The sequence below is a fragment of the Ahaetulla prasina genome, chromosome 3, assembly GCF_028640845.1.
Source record: "Ahaetulla prasina isolate Xishuangbanna chromosome 3, ASM2864084v1, whole genome shotgun sequence".
In the NCBI taxonomy this organism is placed as follows: domain Eukaryota; kingdom Metazoa; phylum Chordata; class Lepidosauria; order Squamata; family Colubridae; genus Ahaetulla; species Ahaetulla prasina.
In genome coordinates, this window is record NC_080541.1 from 110,320,077 (window position 1) to 110,342,340 (window position 22,264).

The 22,264-nt window shown below is 39.9% G+C and overlaps 1 protein-coding gene across 25 annotated transcripts in view; it reads left to right on the forward strand.

Moving 5' to 3' along the window:
- LOC131194158 (protocadherin alpha-5-like) overlaps positions 1-22,264 on the forward strand; it is a 274,200-nt gene that overhangs the window by 179,495 nt on the left and 72,441 nt on the right. For 9 of the 25 annotated variants that reach the window (XM_058174871.1, XM_058174866.1, XM_058174870.1 and 6 more), the window contains one exon: positions 12,850-14,012. The exons of 15 other annotated variants lie outside the window; for them this stretch is intronic. In XM_058174871.1, the coding sequence (XP_058030854.1) occupies positions 12,850-12,885 (36 nt within the window). In that variant the 3' untranslated portion in view covers positions 12,886-14,012. Of the gene's footprint in view, positions 1-12,849; positions 16,439-22,264 lie in introns of those variants that run through there. One more of the 25 variants, XM_058174843.1, reaches the window with a different exon arrangement.

Below are 22,264 nucleotides of genomic sequence, written 5' to 3' on the forward strand. Positions count from 1 at the left end.
GTGTGTGTGTGTGTGTTTGTACATACACATACTGTATATATAGTAGATAATGTATCTTTTCATGTGCCTATACACACTCTATACTATGTAACATGTATGTACCCATATGGCATATATACATAGCATTAATTAGTATATTTTGGATGTTAAGTAAATAAATAGACAGGGGAATTATCTCGTTGAGGCTTTTGAGATGAGGAGAGGCCAGGCACCCTAACCCTAACCCTTGACCTGAGTGACGTCAAGTTGGCCTCGCCCACCCAGTCACATAATAATAATAATAATAATAATAATAATAATAATAATAATAATAATAATAATAATAATAATAATAATAATAATAATAATAATAATAATAATAATTTAATTTGTATACCGCCCTTCTCCCGAAGGACTCAGGGCGGTTCACAGCCAAGTAAAAAAGACAGTCAATAAATACAATACAATAAAAGCAATGATAAAAAACTTATTAAATTTGGCCCATAATTAAAATAAAACCATAAAACCCCAATTAAAATACTAATAATAAAAATTTATGCCAGTCCAGCGTGGAAAAATAGATAGGTCTTCAGCTCGCGGCGAAAGGTCTGGAGATCAGGGAGTTGACGAAGTCCTGGGGGAAGTTTGTTCCAGAGGGAAGGAGCCCCCACAGAGAAGGCCCTCCCTCTGGGGACTGCCAGCCGACATTGTTTGGCAGATGGCACCCTGAGGAGACCCTCTCTGTGGGAGCGCACGGGTCGGTGGGAGGCAAATGGTGGCAGAAGGCGATCCCGTAAATACCCCGGTCCTAAGCCATGGAGCGCTTCAAAGGTGGCAACCAACACCTTGTATTGCACCCGGAAGACCACAGGTAGCCAGTGCAGCCTGCTCAGGATAGGTGTTATATGGGAGCCACGAGTGGCTCCCTCTATCACCTGCGCAGCCGCATTCTGGACCAACTGAAGCCTCCGGGTACTCTTTAAGGGGAGCCCCATGTAGAGAGCATTGCAGTAGTCCAGGCGAGAAGTGACGAGAGCATGAGTGACCGTGCATAGAGCATCCCGGTCCAGGAAGGGGCGCAACTGGCGAACCAGGCGAACCTGATAAAAAGCTCTCCTGGCGACGGTCGTCAAGTGATCTTTGAAAGACAACCGCCCGTCCAGGAGAACGCTTAAGTTGCACACCCTTTCCATCGGGGCCAATGACTTGCCCCCAACGGTCAGCCGCAGCTGCAGCTGACTGTACCGGGGTGCCGGCATCCACAGCCACTCCGTCTTGGAGGGATTAAGCTTGAGCCTGTTCCTCCCCATCCAGACCCGTATGGCTTCACCGGGACAGTACTTCGACAGCTTCGTTGGGGTGGCCTGGGGTGGAAAAGTACAGCTGCGTATCATCAGCGTACAGTTGGTACCTCACCCCAAAGCCACTGATGATCTCACTCAGCGGCTTCATATAGATGTTGAACAGGAGAGGCGAGAGAATCGACCCCTGCGGCATCCCACACATGAGGCGCCTCGGGGTCGATCTCTGCCCCCCTGCCAACACCGTCTGTGTCCGGTCAGAGAGATAGGAGGAGAACCACCGATAGACGGTGCCTCCCACTCCCAAACTGCCCAGCTGGCGCAGCAGGATACCATGGTCGATGGTATCGAAGGTTGCTGAGAGATCTAATAGGACCAGGGCAGAGGAGTAACCCTTGTCCCTGGCCCTCCAGAGATCATCAACCAACGCGACCAAAGCCGTCTCCGTACTGTATCCGGGTTGAAAGCCGGACTGGAAGGGGTCTAGATAGACAGTTTCATCCAGGTACTGGGATAATTGACATGCCACCACACTCTCTACAACCTTCGCCGTAAAGCAAAGGTTGGAGACCAGACGATAGTTTCCTAAAACAGCTGGGTCCAGGGAAGGCTTCTTGAGAAGAGGTCTCACCACCGCCTCTTTCAAGGCAGTGGGAAAGACCCCCTCCCGCAAAGAAGCATTTGTAATTCCCCGGAGCCAGCCTCGTGTCACCTCCTGCGTGGCCAGCACCAACCAGGAGGGGCACGGGTCCAGTAAACATGTGGTGGCATTCAACCTCCCCAGCAACCTGTCCATGTCCTCGGGAGTCACAGGGTCAAAACTATCCCAAACAGTCTCAACAAGACGATCTACCCAATTTTGATCCAATCCATCCCGAAGCTGAACGATTTTATCATATAGATAACCGTTAAACTCCTCGGCATGCCCTTGTAATGGGTCCTCCCGCCCCTCCTGTTGAAGAAGGGAGCGGATCACCCGAAACAGAGCGGCCGGGCGGTTATCTGCTGATGCAATGAGGGAGGAAACATAAGAACGCTTCGCATCCCTCAATGTCACTAGGTAGGTCCTACTATAGGACCTAACATGACCAACCCTGCTACACCCTTCTACACCCACCCAGTCACCCTGCTACACCCACCCAGTCACATGACCACCAAGCCATGCCTACCATCACATGACCATCAAGCCACACCCACAAAATAAGCCACACCCACAGAACAGGTAGTAAAAAAAATTGGAACCCACCACTGCCTACCACCTTGGTAACAGTATCTCCAGGAAAAAAAAAAACCTTTGCATTTGTGCTTTTGATATTCTTTTCTTTAGGAGCTTGCACCCCGTTTGAGCTTCTTTTCCTATTAGCATCTGCTGCCACAGAATCCTGCTGATCTGACTATATTAAAATTCAATTTTTTGATCCATGTTTAACTACCCTTAGTTTTAATTTCCTTTCAAAATCAAGAACTGAAGTTTCACATGGTTACTTTTTAAAAATATGCCTGGAAAAAGATGTGAAATCCAATGTGAAGCTTTAAGAAATGTTTTCTATGAAAATTGTTTCTACTCTGCTGCCCATAATAAGTCTCTAACCTCGTAACCTGGATTTATATCTAACATCCTCAAAACATGCCCAGGAATTTATGTTAAAGTAAAAAAAAACATTTAATGGACTAAAATACTGCTTTGTTTAAGCAGGATGTTTTTTTCTTCTATCAAAAAACCATTCTACAAGGGAGAACAAGAACAGCCATTGGATATAATATACAATTACTGGACTCGAGCTCATGTAAACTAGACTTGGATATAATTTTGAAAGGAAATAGAAAATGTAATGGCCTTAAAATTATTTGAATATGTTGCTTCTTCTGTTATATTATTTAGAATACTAAATAGATCTTTGAAATGGAAAAATAGATGTGGGATTGGAGTGATGGCCCCTTGGAGTGCAATGATAGGGAAGGGATGGAAATCCCTTCTCTATCTAGCTCTGCAGTTAGAATAGCAGCCCTTATTTAATGACAGCCTGTCTCTGTTTCTGTGATATTCATGTGCAATTAATTTCATTAATGATATCAGAAAAATCATTTCTTTCTTATATGAACCTTGGTGCCAATATCAACATTTGTTCCAACAGTTTAGGAAGCTTTTTTTTAAAAAAAAAAATTTGGAATTTTCAGGAAGGAAAAATTGCTAATTCACTCATTTCAAAGCAGTGCATTAAAACACCAATAAAAAAAAATGAAAAGAGTTAATAAAAATAATTAGATATTGATAGTCATAAATAAGCCAAATTATAGGACAAGAGGATACACCCTAAATACAATCAGATGAACTGCTGGAGAGGTTATTGCATCAGAAAAACAATGGGATTCCTGATAAAGCAATTCAGATTAGCTATTTCTCCTTCCTCATGCATCTTCCTCTCCATATGATTTTGCTCTGAAAGTAAAAGTTCTCTGTTCTAGGAATCTCACTACAACAAACATGTAAAATTTCACTTTCCAACCAATTCATTTGCCCTGAGATACTAGCAAAAAGGCCCTCTGTTTGCTACCCTTATTCCATCACCTGGTTTTGCATATAGCTCTTGGGATAGAAAAGGCTGAGCACCTGTAAAACTAAAGAGAAAATTTAAATGGATGAAATTTAAAAATATGAATAGGAAGTGCATTTGTACAATTCAAAATAAAAATATAATAAACTTTTTTATTTATAAAATGTTGGAGCAAAAGTATTATATAGCATATAAATAAAGCTACCTGTTATGCCAGTAGCATAAATTTTGAATTAGAGATATATTTTCAAAATGGAGAAATAAGATAACTAAGGTATCTAAAATATAATCAACTGAATGTTCTTTTAACTTCCTCCAGCTTAAACAATGCATGCAAATTACCTGGAGAGATTTGATTTCTTTTTTATAAATTTTTCACCAGGAATAATATGGTTTGCAAATATTTTTTATTGTGCATCTCTACTACACAATAGCATTTTTTCCATGCTTGTTAAAAAGTAACCTCACAATGATAGGTGGAAATGGGCTGTTAGGCAGCCCGTTTCCCTGTTATTATATATATATAACACATTGTTCCAGCCAGGGGAATTACATCAAAAAAATTTGCCCATCCTTCTATTCTCAAAGCCATTCTAACATTTGTGGGGCTCACATCTAATATTCAATGTGAACATATTTACTAATTAGATCAGTTCACTGGTTTAAAAAACATTCTTACAGGTTGGTTATCAATGAATTTTAACTGAATTTGAATGCAGTATCAAATATGGAACCAGAGGATTTATTTCTTGGCCTAATATTTTGAGTTGGGTAAGGAAGTGGAAGGAATGCACATCAAGGAGCAGATAATTCAAAACTGAACAGTATAACTAATTCTGTGGAAGACAGAAACAAAATCTTCATTTGATTAATTTAATCAACTAGTAAGTTTTTAAAAGTGAAATAAAGTAAAAGAATGAAATTTTACAGAGAATGCAGAAATACAGGAGAATAGCTGCATATGTGAAAAACCTTTTGGAATTGTAATTTATTGTAAGCTGAATATGAGTCATAATATACTGTAGCTATGAAGAGAAATGTAGTTTTAGGCACCATTAAAATAAATATGATTTCCAAATTATGGAAGCAATAATTCTACACTATTTTTAACAATAGGACAGGAATGGTAGGCACGTTTGTGCGCTTATGCATGCCCCTTATGGTCCTCTTAGGAATGGGGTGAGGTCAATAGTAGAAAGATTTTGGTTAAAGCTTTTAGGATTATGAGAAGAGACCACAGAGTCAGGTAAAGTATTCCAAGCACTGATGATTCTGTTACAGAAGTCATATTTTCTGCAATCTAGATTAAAGCGGTTGACATTAAGTTTAAATCTATTGGTTGCTCTTGTATTATTGCAATTAAAGCTGAAGTAGTCTTTGACAGAAAGGACATTACAATAGATGATTCTATGAGTTAAACTTAGATCTTGTCGAAGGCAACAGAGTTCCAAGTTTTCCAAGCCCAGGATTTCAAGTCTAGTGGGATAAGGTATTTGTTGTTTACAGAGGAATGGAGAACTCTTCTTGTAAAATATTTCTGGACACGTTCAATTGTATTGATGTCAGAGATATGGTGAGGGTTCCAAACAGGTGAGCTGTATTCTAGAATTGGTCTAGCAATTGTTTTATATGCTCTGGTTAGTAGTGTAGTGTTTTTGGAAAAGAAGCTACGCAAGATTAGGTTTACAACTCTTAGAGCCTTTTTTGCTATGTATTTGCAGTGGGCTTTGGCACTTAGATCATTTGACATGAAAACTCCAAGGTCTTTAACAGGATGGGGGTCATCTGTAAGGTAATGTCCATCAAGCGTGTACTTAGTGTTTGGGTTCTTTTTTCCTATATGTAAGACTGAGCATTTGCTGGTTGAGATTTGGAGTTGCCAAGTTTTAGACCAAGCGGTTAGATGATCAAGGTCTTTTTGAATGATAGATGTATTATCAGTGGTGTTAAATAGTTTGACATCGTCAGCAAAGAGAACACAATTACTTGAGATATGGTCACAAAGATCATTAATGTATAGTATGAAGAGTGTTGGTCCAAGGACGCTGCCTTGAGGAACGCCACTCTTGACAGGAACAGGATTTGATAGAGCATTGCCAATTTTGACCACTTGTTGTCTGTTAGACAGAAAAGCAGATATCCATTTGTGAAGGGGTCCTGAAATGCCATAGGATTTTAGTTTTAGGAGAAGTTTATCGTGTACTACTGAGTCAAAAGCTTTGCAGAAGTCTATGTAGATTGCATCTATTGTTTTGCCTTGATCAAGATTTGTAGTCCATATGTTTTTACAGTGGAGAAGTTGTAAGTTACATGATAACTTTTTCCTGAAACCAAATTGTTTGTTGGAGAGTAGGTTGTTAGTTTCTAAGTGTGAGGTAATGGATTGGTTGATGATAGATTCCATGACTTTGCAGGTGACGCAGCATAGAGAGATTGGTCTGTAATTTTTGACTAAGCTGGGGTCTCCTTTTTTGAAGATAGGGATGACTGTGGCCAGTGACCAAAGTTTGGGAAGGGAACTGGTAGTGAAGGCTTTATCAAAGATTATGCTTAGGGGTTCTGCTATATTAGTGGAAAGTTTTTTTAAGAAGTAGGCACATAGTCCATCGGGTCCAATAGATAGCGATGGTTTTATGTTATGAAGAGCTTTTCCAACATTTTCTTCTGTGACATCTATATGAGTTAAGTCATCATATTCATTGCTGGTACGTTTGTGGAATGTCGGATATGTGTCATCGCTGTTAACAAAAACTGAGCCAAAGAATATGTTGAAGAGGTTGGCTTTAACTGTTTCGTCATTGCATTCTTTGTTGTTAGAATCTTTTAGTGGTGGGATGGATCTTGAATCTTTAAGTTTATTGTTAACAAAATTATAAAAGGCACGATTGGAATTTGTGCGCAGAAGGTCCTCTTCTTGTTTGGTGTGGTAATTTGTGCATTCAGTTTTTATTTGGTTGCATATATTTCTGTAGCGGTTTTTGAAATTTGCTACAAAGCCTTTTTTGTTTCTTTTCCAGAGGGATTTTTTTTCTGATTGAAGCTTTTTTATTGATATGGGTAGTTTGCTTTTCCTGATCATGGTTGTCATTTGTGGTACATATAGTTTAATGACTCTATTGATTTCAAGTAGGAAAACTCTATAGTGGTCTTCAGCAGTTATGCAGTTTGCAAACAGATTTTGCCAGTCCAGAAATGAAAGATCGTTGTTTATAAGGTTGTAGTTGGCTTTTTTGAAGTTGTAGATGGGGATACTATTGTTATGACGATTTGAGTATGGACGTATATTGAGACAAAAATCAATCATGCAGTGGTCACTGTTGGAAAAAGGTTCTTTAATTTGTAGTCCATAAATTGAGTTCGGGTTGTTGCAGAAAATGAGATCAAGGCAGTTGTTGAGTCTTGTATTGTTAGTTACAAGTTGTTCCAAGACCTAGGTTTGTAACAGCGTTGTATAGTGTAGTATGGATTGGATCAGTTGTACCTTCATTAGTTATCCAGTTAATGAGAGGTAGATTTAGGTCGCCCAGGAAGATGAGAGGGTATGGGCAAGAGGTAGCCCATGTTAGCAGTGAGGTTAGCATATTTGCATGGGTAATGTCATAGTCAGGGGCTCTGTAGCATAGTAAGAATCGAAGAGTGGTGTTAAGGGATAGGTCGCATACAATAGTTTCAGGGAGAGAAAGTTTATGTGAAACTTGAATATTTTTTAGATTCAGTGACTTTTTGTAAAAGATAGCCACTCCACCACCTCTTCGGATTTCACGATCTAATCGATGAACTTGATATTCTTTGTTTGAGATAATGGAGTTAGGAAGGGATGAATTCAGCCATGTTTCACAAACAAAAATGATATCAAATGTACCACTGTTTAACAAGAGGATAAATTCAGGTAATTTGTTAACAATGCTTCTCGCATTTATCAATTTGCATTTGAGATCTGTAGTAATTGGTGTTGAAGAGGTAAGGGGCGTGCATACCTAGTTTTGGATGTTGGTAGTTTGGGGGTTGTGTACAACAAGTGGTTGTATAGATGGTTGGATGGGTGGATGGATGGATGGATGTTTTGGGAGGTGAGTGTTTGGATGTTGGGTACTTGATTGTTTATTGAGATGTTTGGTTGAGTGGTTGGTTGGGTGGTTGGTTGGATGGTAGTTTGGCTGGTTGGTTGGATGGCTGGTTGGATGGCTGGTTGAGTGAATTGTTGGGTGGCTGTTTGGATGGCTGTTTGGATGGATGGATGGATGGTTGTTTGGATGGCTGTTTGGATGGATGATTGGATGGCTGGCTGAATGGCTGTTTGAATGGCTGGTTGGGTGGTTGGTTGGATGGATGGTAGGGTGATGGGTACTTGATTGAATGTTGGGATGGCTGGTTGATTGTTATGGGTGATGGGGGGTTTGGAGGTGATTTTTTGATTGTAGGTCTTATTTTTTATGCAAATCAGCCCGATAGTCAATGTATAGGTTAGATTCACCGTTGTCTTGTCTTTGTTTAAGTTCTGTGCGAAGTTCATGAGAACGTATCCATTGTAGAAAAGATAGATCGGGACGTGATCTAAGTTTACTGTAGGCAGGGTTGGTTTTAGCAGTTGAGTTGCTAAATTGAGAATAAATGAGGACAGCAAACGTAAATTCATTTATACTATAAATGAATTTACGTTTGCTGTCCTCATTTATACATGTGACTCTACAAAATCTTGGTGCTGTTGATCCATCACTGTTTTTATATTCTGGTCCGTCTCTGGAGACAGCAATTATTTCATTTGGGGAGATGGTTGATGAGATATAATTTCCAATGATGTTGTGAATCTTATTGATATCAGATTTGTTGGTGTTTTCTAGTCCAAATAATATTGCATTATTTATTTTTTGTCCCCTCTCCATGGCATCTCTGATTAGTTGGTTAGTAGTTATTTGTTGTTTAGGTTGTGTTGTATTTATTTGTTGTCTAGGTTGAGTTGTAGGTTGTGTATTATGTAATGATAGATGAGTTGGGAAGAGATTTGGATCATTTGAGTTTTCATTTTTTAGTGTTGAAATTTGTTTTATCAAGTTTGTGAAACTTTGTTTAGTAACTGTTAGAATTTTTTTTTCTAAGTTTTGTTCAATATCTTGTATTCTTTTTTCTAGGTTTTGTTCAATAGCTAGTAATCTTTTATCTAAGTTTTGTTCAATAGTTAATAATCTTGTTTCTAAGATTTTATCAGCGTCAATGTTTGATCTGTTGGATTTTCTGGCTGGCATAATGATATTTTGAGTTTTTATGTAATTGGTAATGAAGTAGTATCTTTCTTATTTCTTTGTTTTATTACACACTCTTTCTAATTTTAGTAATGAGGAAGTATTTCTCCAATTTTCCTTGATTTTTTTTTCTTTAACTTTCTATGTCTCCAATTTGTATTTTGTATTTCTTTGTATTTCTCCAATTTTCCTTGATTTTTTTTTTAACTTTCTATGTCAATCACTTTGGTAATTGTTATGGTAATGGGGAAATCACTGGTGACGGTGAAATTCTGTGGGAAATTTAAAATGATGAGATTGGATGGTTGAAGAAACCTCTTTAGGGGTAGCTACAATGGCGGAATTTTCAAATAGACAATATTTCAAATAGTCAATAGAAGCTGGGAGACTGGAGTCTCCTCTGAACTCTGAACTAACCAGTGGTCCTGTAGCGCTGTCAATTGGTGGCTTAGTGGTTTTAAATCGGGTTAAATCGGGTTTTAAATCCAGGTTTAAGTCCAGCTATAAATCAGTGTGGGGATCGCAGCGGGAGCAGTCTTCTGGGTCAGCCACCTGGTTCCTCGTCTCGGCCGCCCGGATTGCAGCGGCGGCGGTCTCCTGGGTCTTCTTCATGGCCTCCTGGGTCCTCTTCACAAAAGTCCGGATAGCAGCGGCAGCAGCCACCTGGGTCCTCTTCACGGCCGCCTGGATAGCAGCAGCGGCGGCCTCCTGCATCCTCGGCCGCCCGGATAGCAGTGGCGGCCTCCTGGGTCCTCAGCCGCCCGGATGGCAGCGGCAGCGACTTCCTGGGTCCTCAGCTGCCCGGATTGTAGCGGCGGCGACTTCCTGGGTCCTCGGCCGCCCGGATGGCAGCAGCGGCTTCTTCCTGGGTCCTCGGCCACCCGGATGGCAGCGGCGGTGGCTTCCTGGGTCCTCAGCCGCCCGGATTGCAGTGGCAGCGACTTCCTGGGTCCTCGGCCGCCCGGATTGCAGTGGCGGCGACTTCCTGGGTCCTCGGCCGCCCGGATGGCAGCGGCGGCGGCCTTCTGGGTCCTCGGCCGTCCGGATGGCAGCGGCGGCGGCCTCCTGGGATCTTGTCTCAAGAACAATTAGACACAAGAACAGTTCTTTCCCGAAGGCCATCACTCTGCTAAACAAATAATTCCCTCAACAATGTCAAACTATTTACTAAATCTACATTACTATTAATCTTCTCATTGTTTTCATCACCAATCTCTTTCCACTTATGACTGTACGATTGTAGCTTTTTGTTGCTATCATTAAGGGTTAAATTGCAACCTATGACCATCATTTGTGTTGTAAATGTTGTACCTTTGATGAAGGTATTTTTTTTTCTTTTTCTTTTCTTTTATGTACACCGAGAGCATATGCACCAAAACAAATTCCTTGTGTGTCCAATCACACTTGGCCAATAAAATTCTATTCTGTTCTATTCTATTCTATTCTATTCTATTCTATTCTACTCTACTCTACTCTACTCTACTCTACTCTACTCTACTCTACTCTACTCTATTCTATTCTAATTAGATCATCTCAAATACTGTGGCCACTTCTAAGGATGTCATATTGAGAGGGATTAAGATAAAGTGAATGCAAAAAAGGTAATGAAGATCATTAGTAAACTGGAAAGTAAAGGTGCATCCACACACTATTACTTACAGTTTTAGTTCCTCAAAATCAAATTAAAACTGAACTACAATCATCTTCATTCCTATCAATCTGGAAATATGAGCCAAACAATGTTCTATTGAGCTAACCAACAGGAAAATGCAAAGGGTATCATTTAGTTAGTGCTCCACTCCAATCTATTAATTTCAAAGCAGCAGAAACAAAGAGAAGTAAAAAAAAAATAGTGCTTGCCCTTCCAGTTCTTGTTTCTGATACATGTGATTATGTGCATTTGTTTGCGTTGTAAAAACACAAAAAATCCCTCAGTGGTAGTTTAAAAAGGAAGATATCTGTCACAAACATCTATTCCTCCTGCATTTAAAATATCTTGCAAACTATGAAAGTAAGATGATAGTGTATCAGCAATTTTGCAACTAGTTGCTATGAGAATATTTAGGAAACTGAATGTTGAGATGAAACTTGAGATGAGATACCTCACGGGTGTCAAACTCGATTTCACTGAGGGTTGTGTTTGACTTTGGGGGGGTGGGCGGGACAGCTCGACATCACTCATGTGGGGGGCTGTGGTGGCTCAAGTGCTCTGCCAGCAAAAATGGGCCCCCGAGCTCCGGTTTTGGCTGCAACAGCGTCCTGCAGCCCTCTGCCAACAAAAATGTCCAAGCTCCATTTTTGCTGGCAGACGCACCATGGGCTGATCCTTTGCTATTTCCAGGGCAGCCCTGTGGGCCAGATCTAAGCACCCCGCGGGCTGTATCTGGCCCCGAGGCCTTGAATTTGACACCCCGGAGATACCTGTTCAATTCAATAACCTATTTCACAGTGCAGGACACAGAATGATGGTCTTCAGGTACAAGTGACAATGTCAGCTAGAACAGCGGTCACCAACAGTGGTTCATGGATCACTGGTGGTCCGCAAGAAAATTTTGGTGGTCCGCAGAAAAATTATTTGCATTTTTATATTGCACTAAATACTATTTATCTTTTTAAAAAATTCATATTAGTGGGATTTAAAATTATAAATTTTGTGGTCCCTGAGGTCTGAAAGGTTAGTGACCCCTGATCTAAAAGACTTAAGGACTCTTCTCATGAATTGTTTGAAAAGTGCTAACTTTGAGCTGGCAGAAAATTACATTGGCATAATATTCATTACTTCACTGTAATCCCTATCTTTTCACAGCACAAACCAACAAAAAGTATTGTTCTTCTTTGCTCTGTGCAGGGCATATTAAGGACAGAGATTGGTGAATTTCTTTGTCTTTGTTTCACTTTCTTCATATTAAACTCACCAGCCAGCTAGAAAATATTCCCCATCTCACTCTCCTTAGCATGGGATGGAGTTGAAGTTTTGATAAATAGCTACACTGGTGAGTTGCTCTGGTTCTGTGCCAAAGTCTCCCCCCCCCCCGTTTTGTTTATGTATGTGTTTGTGTGTGTGTGTGTAATACGTCCATCTGGAACAGCAAGTAGGGGAGTTTCATGTCAGCAGGAAAAAAAATAACACTTTGCAAGGAGCTGTGTTAGGTGGAAGTTGAAAAAGATCCCAAGACTTGTTCTGTTTCATTCTGATTGGTAGGATATAGAATAATTTATTTTAAGTTACAGAACAATAGATTGTGATTGAACATTAGTTGGATGTGCTTATGAATGTACTCATAAAATTACAGAATCATTGGGCTGGAAGGGACTGCAGAAATCTTCTGTCCAACTGTCTGTTCAAGGCAGGAGCCTTATGCCAACCCAGTCAAATGACTGTCCAGTCCACCTCAAGTATCTGGAAACACTGGAGTCTGGACTGTCAGGGACACTTCAGTTTGGATACTTAGGCTGAATTCAGTGGCTTAAAGGAACCATTTTTAACTCAATAGAATCTGTTTTTTCTAAAAAATACAACAAAAATAGCAATTCAATTCAACTTAATTTTATTTCTGTGGATAATTTCAGTCCATTTCAGAATCATTTTTATCTTTTATCAGCAGTTCATTTTTGGCATAGTTACAACGAGTGGATTATCTTTCCCAGCTATTATTTCCTATGGTCTTTTTTGGCTTTCAGGCTTAACGTGTAATTACTTTGGCATCAACTATATGCCGCAGACAGTGGAGGAAACAGAGATTCTTTATTTTAAAAAATCTGTTATTTCTTCAGGCAGCTTTTCTGAACGAAGCCCCGTCAGAAGACTGATCTTTGAGGACCTGTATACTGCACGAATCAAGAAGAGGGCCGTGAAAATATTTGCAGATCCCTCGCATCCTGGACATAAACTGTTTCAACTCCTACCCTCAAAACGACGCTATAGAGCACTGCACACCAGAACAACTAGACACAAGAACAGTTTTATCCCAAAGGCCATCACTCTGCTAAACAAATAATTTCCTCAACACTGTCAGACTATTTACTGAATCTGCACTACTATTAATCGTTTCATAGTTCCCATCACCAATCTCTTTCCATTTATGACTGTATGACTATAACTTGTTGCTGGCAATCCTGATGATTTATATTGATATATTGATCATCAATTGTGTTGTAAATGTTGTACCTTGATGAACGTATCTTTTCTTTTATGTACACTGAGAGCATATGTACCAAGACAAATTCCTTGTGTGTCCAATCACACTTGGCCAATAAAATTCTATCCTATTCTATTCTGTCAGAAGACTGATCTTTCGAGCTACTGCTCCTTCGAGATAAGCGTCCCTTCTACATGCCGCTCAGCCTGATTTGACTGGTTATTTTCCAGCTGAAGAAGCAACCAGGACCTACGGTCGGAGAAATGTTTTCCTTTTCTAAAACGGCTCAATTTTCGATCGATTCCGAAGAAGAAGAAAAGGACGCTCTCTCCCACAGCCCATGATTTTGCAGATTCGGCGATTCCGCTCGCCTAGCTCTGCTATGAAGCCTCTCCATTTCCGGAAGACCTCGTGATACAGTAGGGAGGGCTACGGATCTCGCCGTTGTGGGAAGCGGTCTGTAAGCGGCGCTGTGGCCCAGGGTGGTGCCGGCTCCGGTACAGCATTCCTCTTTACACATGATCTCATCTCGAGCCGGCGGCGTCAGCGGCGGCTGCCTTGTCTAAGGACTAGTTCGAGCTGGCTCAGCATGGGAGGGCCAAGGGCGAGCCATGTCTTCGGCCGGCGCCTGGAACAGCCCGTACATTCCCCGTGCGTTTAAGCAAGCGGCCTTCATGGCTTGGCCTTTTCTCCCGTCAGCTGCGGCATCTCTTACTTCAGCTCTTTGTTGAAAACGGGGGATTATGTTGCGACTGACTCGATCTGCAGGGAGGTGAGCGGGAAGAAGCCAGGGAAAAAGAATGCGGGTCTATTTAATGGTGTGCTGCCTTGTTTTCTACACCGTGCGTGGACAAGTAGAGTACTCCATCGCCGAAGAAACTGAGCGCGGCGCGCCCGTCGGGAACCTAGCACAGGATTTGGGTATCGATGCGGCTAGGCTGCCCTCCCGCAGATTCCGCATGATCACCAGTTCAAGTAAGCAATATTTCATCCTGAATGCGAGCACCGGAGCTTTGTCTGTTAACGAGCGCATCGACAGGGAAGAGATCTGTGCACAAGAACCTACCTGCTCTCTGAATTACGAACTCGTGTTAGAAACCCCCCTGGAACTTTATAAACTGCAGTTTAAAATATTGGACGTGAACGATCACACTCCTACTTTTCTGCTAGAGGAATATCATGTGAATGTCGCCGAATTCCTGGCTCCGGGAGTTCGGTTTACTCTCCCTGTCGCCCAAGATCTCGACGAAGGCATCAACAGTGTCCAGAGCTACATTCTAAGCCCCAACCAGCATTTCAGACTGGAAATGCAGACTCGCGGGGATGGGAGCCGATATCCTGAACTGGTATTAGAAAAGCCCTTGGATCGGGAGCAGCTGGCCACACACAGGCTTACTATCACAGCTAAAGATGGAGGAAGTCCCCAGAGGTCTGGACATGCCCAGGTTGTGGTAACCGTCCTGGACACAAATGACAATGCCCCTACTTTTGAGCATTCTGTCTACAGGGCCAGTGTGTTGGAAAACTCTCCTAGAGGCACTCTGGTCACTAGGGTGCAAGCCACAGACTTAGATGAAGGTCAGAATGGAGAGGTCTTCTACTCGTTTAGCAACAGCACATCCCCTGAGCTACAGAAGATGTTCAGCATCAACCCCCAGAATGGGGAGATAAAAGTCAGCGGTGCTTTAAATGTCCAAAAGCCCCTGCTCGAGATGTTCATTGAGGCAAGGGATAAAGGAGTCTTTGGCATGTCCACTGTAGCCAAACTGTTGGTGGAAATTACTGATGTGAACAACAATGCCCCAGAGATTACACTCACTTCGCTTTCCAGCCCCATCCCAGAGGATTCTTTGCTGGGCACAGTGGTGGCTCTTTTGAGTATTACTGATGAAGATCCTGGCGAGAATGGGAAAATCATTTGTAAGATCCCTGTTGACATCCCCTTCCAACTTAAGTCCTCTTTTGATAATTACTACAGCCTGATCACAAGTGGTCTTCTTGATCGAGAAAAGGTCAGTGAATACAACATTACAGTCACTGCCTCTGATCTGGGTTCCCCTCCCATTGCCACTGAGAAAGCACTGTGGGTGCAGATTGCGGATGTAAATGACAATCCTCCCAAATTCCTCAACCAGATGCGTGAAATTTACATAGCAGAGAACAATAAGCCTGGGGCATCTGTTTTCCAGATGTCAGCTTCTGATCCAGACCTCTGGGAGAATGGTCGGGTATCTTACTTTCTCAGGGACATTGATATCCAGGGCAGCTCCTTGTCCAGATATTTAGCCATTGATGCAGACAATGGAATCATCTATGCAAAAGACACTTTTGACTTTGAGCAACTCCAAAATTTTCATTTCCAAGTAGAAGCAAAGGACAATGGCTTCCCAATTCTGACTGCTACTTTTATTGTCAGTGTTACCATATTAGACCAAAATGACAATGCCCCAGTCATCTTGTATCCAGATGTGAGAAATGCTTCAGTGGCAGTTGAAATTGTGCCACGCTTGGCAGATGCCAACTATTTAGTGACCAAGGTGGTGGCTCATGACCCAGACAGTGGGCAGAATGCTTGGCTTTCTTACCATCTTCTGCACTCTTCTGACACAAGCCTATTTCAGGTTTTACAAAATTCTGGGGAACTTAGGACTAGTCGTTCAATGAGATCTAGTGATCCCATCAAGCACAAAGTGGTGATCTTGGTGACAGACAGTGGGGATCCTTCCCTCTCCTCTACTGTAACTTTGGGCATCCTACTAGCTGATGCTCTCCCACAAGCACTCCCAGACTTTGATGACAGCCTGGAAACACATGGGCAGCAGCTGTCTAGTTTGAACTTCTACTTGATCATTGCTCTGGGCTGCCTTTCACTTGTCTTTTTTGGATTTATCATTTTCCTTTTTGCTGTTCGACTTTTCCACTGTAGGACTAACCCCTCTTGCAATTGTTGTTGCCCCACAGATGAGTATGAAAAGTACCGATACAATGTGCGCATGCTCCCAAGTTCTCATTTTACCCCAGAGATGGTTGAGATTGCAGGGATGGGAAAACTTACACATACCTATTTATATAGGGCAGCCCTAGGTGTAGGGACTAGCAATAACAACTTGATGTCCAACAGAGATGCCGGGAACCTTTCCAAGGGGGCGGGATTATTGCAAGTGCCAGCATCCTGCATTCAAGTCCAGAAGGTGAAGAGTGACCATTTTAATGCCATTCTGGTGGTAAGCAGCTCTTTCAAATATCTATTGTCTCTCTTGGTATTGGGTGGGATGGGAAAGTAAATACCAAAAAGTATGTCTTGAGTCAACAATGAAAATTAAGAAAATTATTTAGAGAAAAAAGGACTGGAATGGATGTCATTTCATTCGCAGAAGGAAGATGGTTTGTATATTCAACTTGGAAACAAGAAAATTGGAGAAACCTAATGACCATCTTAAGTTTCTGGAAGTTTCTTGTCATTGAAAATGGGGTATAATTGTTCAGAGTTATTCCAAGAGAACCAAGAACCAATCGCTTTAAATTACAAAAAAAAGTAACAGTAGGGGTTATTTTGGGGAGATGCTGGAATTTTCTTTTCCTGGAGATGTTTAAACCCAGTTTGTATTATTGTCCTTTGGAAATGCTGTAGCATGGGGTTCCTTCATTGGGCAAAGAGTTGGAGTAGATGTTCTTCCAATACTTAATGTTTGATTATAATGAAAAGTGCTCATTTTAGTATTCGTTCTGCAACAAAACAGTCAATTTGCAAACAAGAAAAACAAACTAGAATAAGATCATTAAATTTAGGGCCTTATGTTATCGTTACTCTACTGACCCAGTGATGAATAGAATATGCTTCTTTATATCCCCGCCCCCAGTTTCATGATAGTACTGTTTAGGATTCTCATTAGATATTAACTGATTCCTTCTCAAAGAAGTAGCAGCTGGTTAGAAAAGTGGAGGAACTATTTTAATCACATGCTGTTTATGAATTGCCAAGTATCATCTGGCTTGCAATTTGAAATACTGATTTAAATGAAACCTCGTTCTAGTCCAACCAGGCTGTTCTTGCCTTGGTTTTTACTGAAAATTGCTGTATGCTATGCCATTTTATATTAAAAATGATGGTTATAGTTGCTCCTTTTTTAAGAAACAAAATGTTTGTGTCTTCTTAAATCAAATTTACAAAAGGTATATATATACCACAGGTACCACAGATACTTCAGAGAGTTGGTTTGATGTGTGGGTTAAATCATCAGGCTGGAAAATGGGAAACTTGAGTTCTAGTCCTGCCTTATGCATGAAACTAGCTGGGTGTTTTTGAGCCAATAACCCTCCCTCTGCCCTAGGAAGAAAGCAAGGTAGGCCACTCCCCAAAATGTTGCCTGGGTTTTGTTTGTGAACCTACCTCCTTCCTTTCCTTCCACCAAAAAATGCTAGACATATTCTAGCACAAAGCAGGCATCTTACAATTCCTTGAGGGGCTTTGGTTATTTGTAGGCCTGTGTTCTGCCTTAAGACAAAGCCTAAATTCAGAACAAATTTGTACTGTCCGTTGGCTAAACAAATGACACCTTGCCCTACCCCAATTCAAAAAACTTCTACAAAGTTGTACATGATAACTTTGGTTTTTCTGGTGTCACAGGGCACTGAACAGCAACAACATGATTTTGGTATGTGCCTATCAAAATTCCTTGGATGGAAGGATAAGGGAGGGAAGGCAATTGGATCTACTCATTATTGGATTTATGTAACTCAGACCAACCCTTTGGGATGGCTGGTGAGATTATGATAATAGAATTGATACTGGGTAGTACAAGAGATCAAATTGCACCTAGAAACAATTACTGATTGCTTTGAAAATGTTGTGTATATAATTCAAGCATGTAGATTCTTGTGGCCAAACAGCAAGGAAATATTTCAGTACAAGATTTTATGAGAGATTGTGCAACACTCATGCTGAAGATTTAGAAGACTTCCTAATTTAAAAAAATGGATAGGAGGGATAAAAAAAAATGATTTTGACTGTATATAGCAGTGATGGCAAACCTTTTTGGCAACGAGTGCCCAAACCAGAATGTGCATGCATTCTGTATGTATGTGCGCTCGCTGGAGCACCGGAAACCCGAAGACCAGCTGGCCGGCAACCACATGCCTGTTTTTTGGGCTGTTTTCAGGCCATTTTTCGGGCCATTTTCAGGTTGTTTTTCAGGCCTTTTTTGGCCCCAAAAATGGCCTGTTTTTTGGCCTATTTTTTTGGCTGTTTTCCAGCACTCCAGCTCCTGCAAAGACCAGCTGGCCAGGGTGCTGGCAACCAGGAGACCAGCTGGTGACAGCGCGCATGCCCACAGAGAGCTCTGCATGCCACCTCTGGCACATGTGCCATAGGTTCACCATCATGGGTATATAGCAACTGGGCTTCAATGATTTCTCTTGAAGAATAATGTAAAGAAACAGCTCTGAGGGAGGATGGGTTTTTTAAATCATACAGCAAGAATCCTCCCAAGAATGAAGTTGCATTTTTCTAAATTAAGTTCCAAAAATGGGAATGAGTTGCAGTCTCAGACCAATCTAGGGCTAGGCAGGCTATTATCAGAGTATTAGATCTGGACTCTCGGCAGTTACAATTTTTCTAGATCTTCAGACAAAAGTTGAAATACATTTCATCAATAAAGGGCTTGAATAAAACAAAAATCGATTATCCTTCAATTTTGTGTTGCCTTGGTAAAATCATGTCTACTAACACTAACTTTACAAAATTAAAACATAGCTAGTTTAGGATAAAACTTGAGGCCCTTCCACATTTGCATCAATCTAGGATTGGTGGTTGCGTTTTCATCCATCAACAGAGATAAATCAAATAAATAAAATTAATAATTTTAAAACATTAATACTCTTAGTTTGACTTCCTTAAAGAGTCTGTTGTATGCCATCCACTGAAGTTGTCATCTTGTGGAACAAGAGATTTGGTATAATCACAATCCATACAACTGAAATAAGGTTGTGTAATATTCACATAAAATATGTTAGATAACACTAGCAATAAGAATTGTCCTCAGTACTGTTGTAGCATTGAAATGAAGGTATTATAATACATTTCATTCAATATTTCATTCAACGAGAGCCACTTTGGGCTAGTGATTAAAGCATCAGGCTACAAACTGGTTTAGCCTTAGGCATGAAATCTGGCTGGGTGACTCACCTCACCTCCCAGGGATGTTGTTATGGGGAAAATGGGAAGGGGAAGGAGTATTAGATACGTTCACTGCTTTATCTTTGAAAGTAATAAAGATAGGCTTTTAAAAATCTCAATAATCCTTACTACTGCAGTCATGAAAATTTTTCAAAATTAATGCCCTCCCCCATTTTATAAGCTTAGGCAAAGAAAATGGATTTCCAAAAAAATTCATAATTGATTTGACACATAAATTTGTTTTTAACATGCATTGCACTTATTTACTCATATAAGACATTTTAATATGTTGTTGGTGATTTAGTTTATTAACTGATTGCAGTTACATTAAAATAGTTTACACCTACTTCTATTATTCAATTGTAGATTTAAGGCTAATCCAAGATTAACAAGATCATAAAAGGCCATGTGCTGATATTATTACACGATAATAACAGTATCATAGTTATTAATAACAAATACAGTGAATTATGATGGTGGTACAGTGAATCTGTATAAAGGTATTCAAGCAACAAAGATTAAAAGTGTCTTATTGCCACTACTCGGTATCTTTGTTGCTATATCATTATATATATATGGCACTGAAATGATACTGATAATTTTATTTATTTATAATTTATATATTTTAGATTAATAATTTTATGTATTATTATCATATTTCTTGTTTAATTCCAATTGTGTTTATTTACATTTGTTATAGTCTGTGACTAAAATAAATCTTTTGAATCTGACTAATGAGCTATGTGTTCATGTATATTTAAATCTCTCCAAGAATCAGGGTGTTCATTTATTTTTATTTTTCATTGCTTTAAGGTCTGGGGCAGATTTTAGCATGTGCTCTTCTCTTCCATGAAAATAAGTGGGAAATGCATTTTGTTTTGCATGGATTGTGCAGTTTTTATACCTTCTACAGACCATATATTTCTAGATGAATTATTGATTTATTCTTGCTATAATTCATTACCAAAAGACAATTATGATAAATAGATAAATAAATATTATTAAACATGCCATTTGCAGAATTATGAATAAAAGGAATGAGTTTTGTTGATACAGCATGTTCCTTGCCTTTTTGTGTGTGTGCCTCTAAGCAATTTATAGTGAGGTTTTCAATGTTTACACTGAAATGTCCAGATACAATTTATGACCATATTCAGTGCTAGACTTCCTTATAGCTCTATGAAGGAAGAATAAAGCATATTTATTCCAGATATCAAATAAAAAGAATTGGGTAGTCTGGAGTTTCCATTTCTTCTGGACAGATGTTTTAAACAATTGAACAATAACTCTTGGATGGATTTTGAACTTGCAGCACTGCTTGCACAAATTGAACATTTTTAACCTGAAGGTTTTTTTCCTGAAGTTAAACTATTTCTTCTGAATTGCATATCAGACATTTTGTTTCAGTGTTTATTATTGATTGATTGGTTGATATCTCTTTATTATTTTTACAAATAACTCAAGGAGGTGAACATATAAACACACTTTCCTCCTCCTATTATTTACACTAGCAAGTAGAACACCTGACATTTTTCAAGAAAAACAAGAAATAAAATAGTTTGGGAGATACAGTAAAACAATAAGAGAGGAACAAAGCTGAAATGTCAATATCATTATCATCATCATATGCATCTCCAGCAATATAGTTAATTTTATTATAAGTGAGCTTAAATATAATCATGGAATCATGGAGCTAGAAGGGACCTTGAAAGTCTTCTAATACAAAGCCTTTATAAAAGTTAACTTACGTTCAATCCCCCACTAAGTTTTTTAAAAACACAGTTAGCTTCCATTCTATCAAATGCTTTAATAATATCTAAAGAAGTTAGTGAAGTATATTTCCAGAGCAATATTAATCAACAGGACATTTTGATATGTCAATGTTTTTAAATATGTGGCAATGGACCATGAAAAATTGAGAATACTGACTTTTTTCATCACTTTGATATCAAAGAGATATCAAAGAGATATCAAATAAAATAAAATCTATTTTAAATAATACAATTTAGTTAAAATTAAATTGAAATATGTGAGAAATGTAGTGGGTTTTCAAGGCAATTTTTTTTTGTCTTTTAATGAGCCCATAATCACTTGCATTAGGGTGGAATCAGGGCAACTGAATGGAGCTGAGTGTTTACTGGTCGGATGCCCTTCCTGTCACCGATGCAGAGTTCGCAGCGGATAATTACTCACTGTCCCCAGAGAGAGAAATAACTGCCACTACCTAGGATCAAACTCACACCCTCCTGATTGTGAGGGGAGAATTCCACTTCTAAGCCACTGCACAACTCAGTGGGTTTTCAAGGCAACCAGGCAGAAAAATTCTTCCTGTCTAGATGAATGGCATTTTCTGATAATAAAATGTTAGAAAATTTAACCCCTTGGGTAAAATTCGATTTATCTGTGGGAACTGAATCCAAAATGAGGAACAAGTTGCCATCCTTGCAGAGTATTAATGATGAATTCTTGAATGCTTAGGAAGTTTTCAAAACAATTTTAAGTACTTAAGAGGCATCAATTTAGATGGTATCCTAAACTCAGTGGCCACACTTTTGGTCCGCAGAGTCCTACTGAACCAAATAGGTTTATGTACATAGAAAAGAGAAGTTTTCACTCATAAATCAAAATATGGACATCAAATTCTATTAAAAGCAAAGGAAGAGAAATTAAATTCCTTAGTTTGTTCTTAAATCCCAGTATTTTTAATACAACTAGAGATAGGAAAAACATAAAAATAAATAAATAAATGTCTGCCACCTTATTGGCCCCAATGGAAGGGGTGCGCAACTTGGCCGTCCTCTTGGATGGGCGGCTGTCCTTTGACGATCATTTGGCGGCCGTCTCCAAGAGGGCTTTTTACCAAGTACGCTTGGTT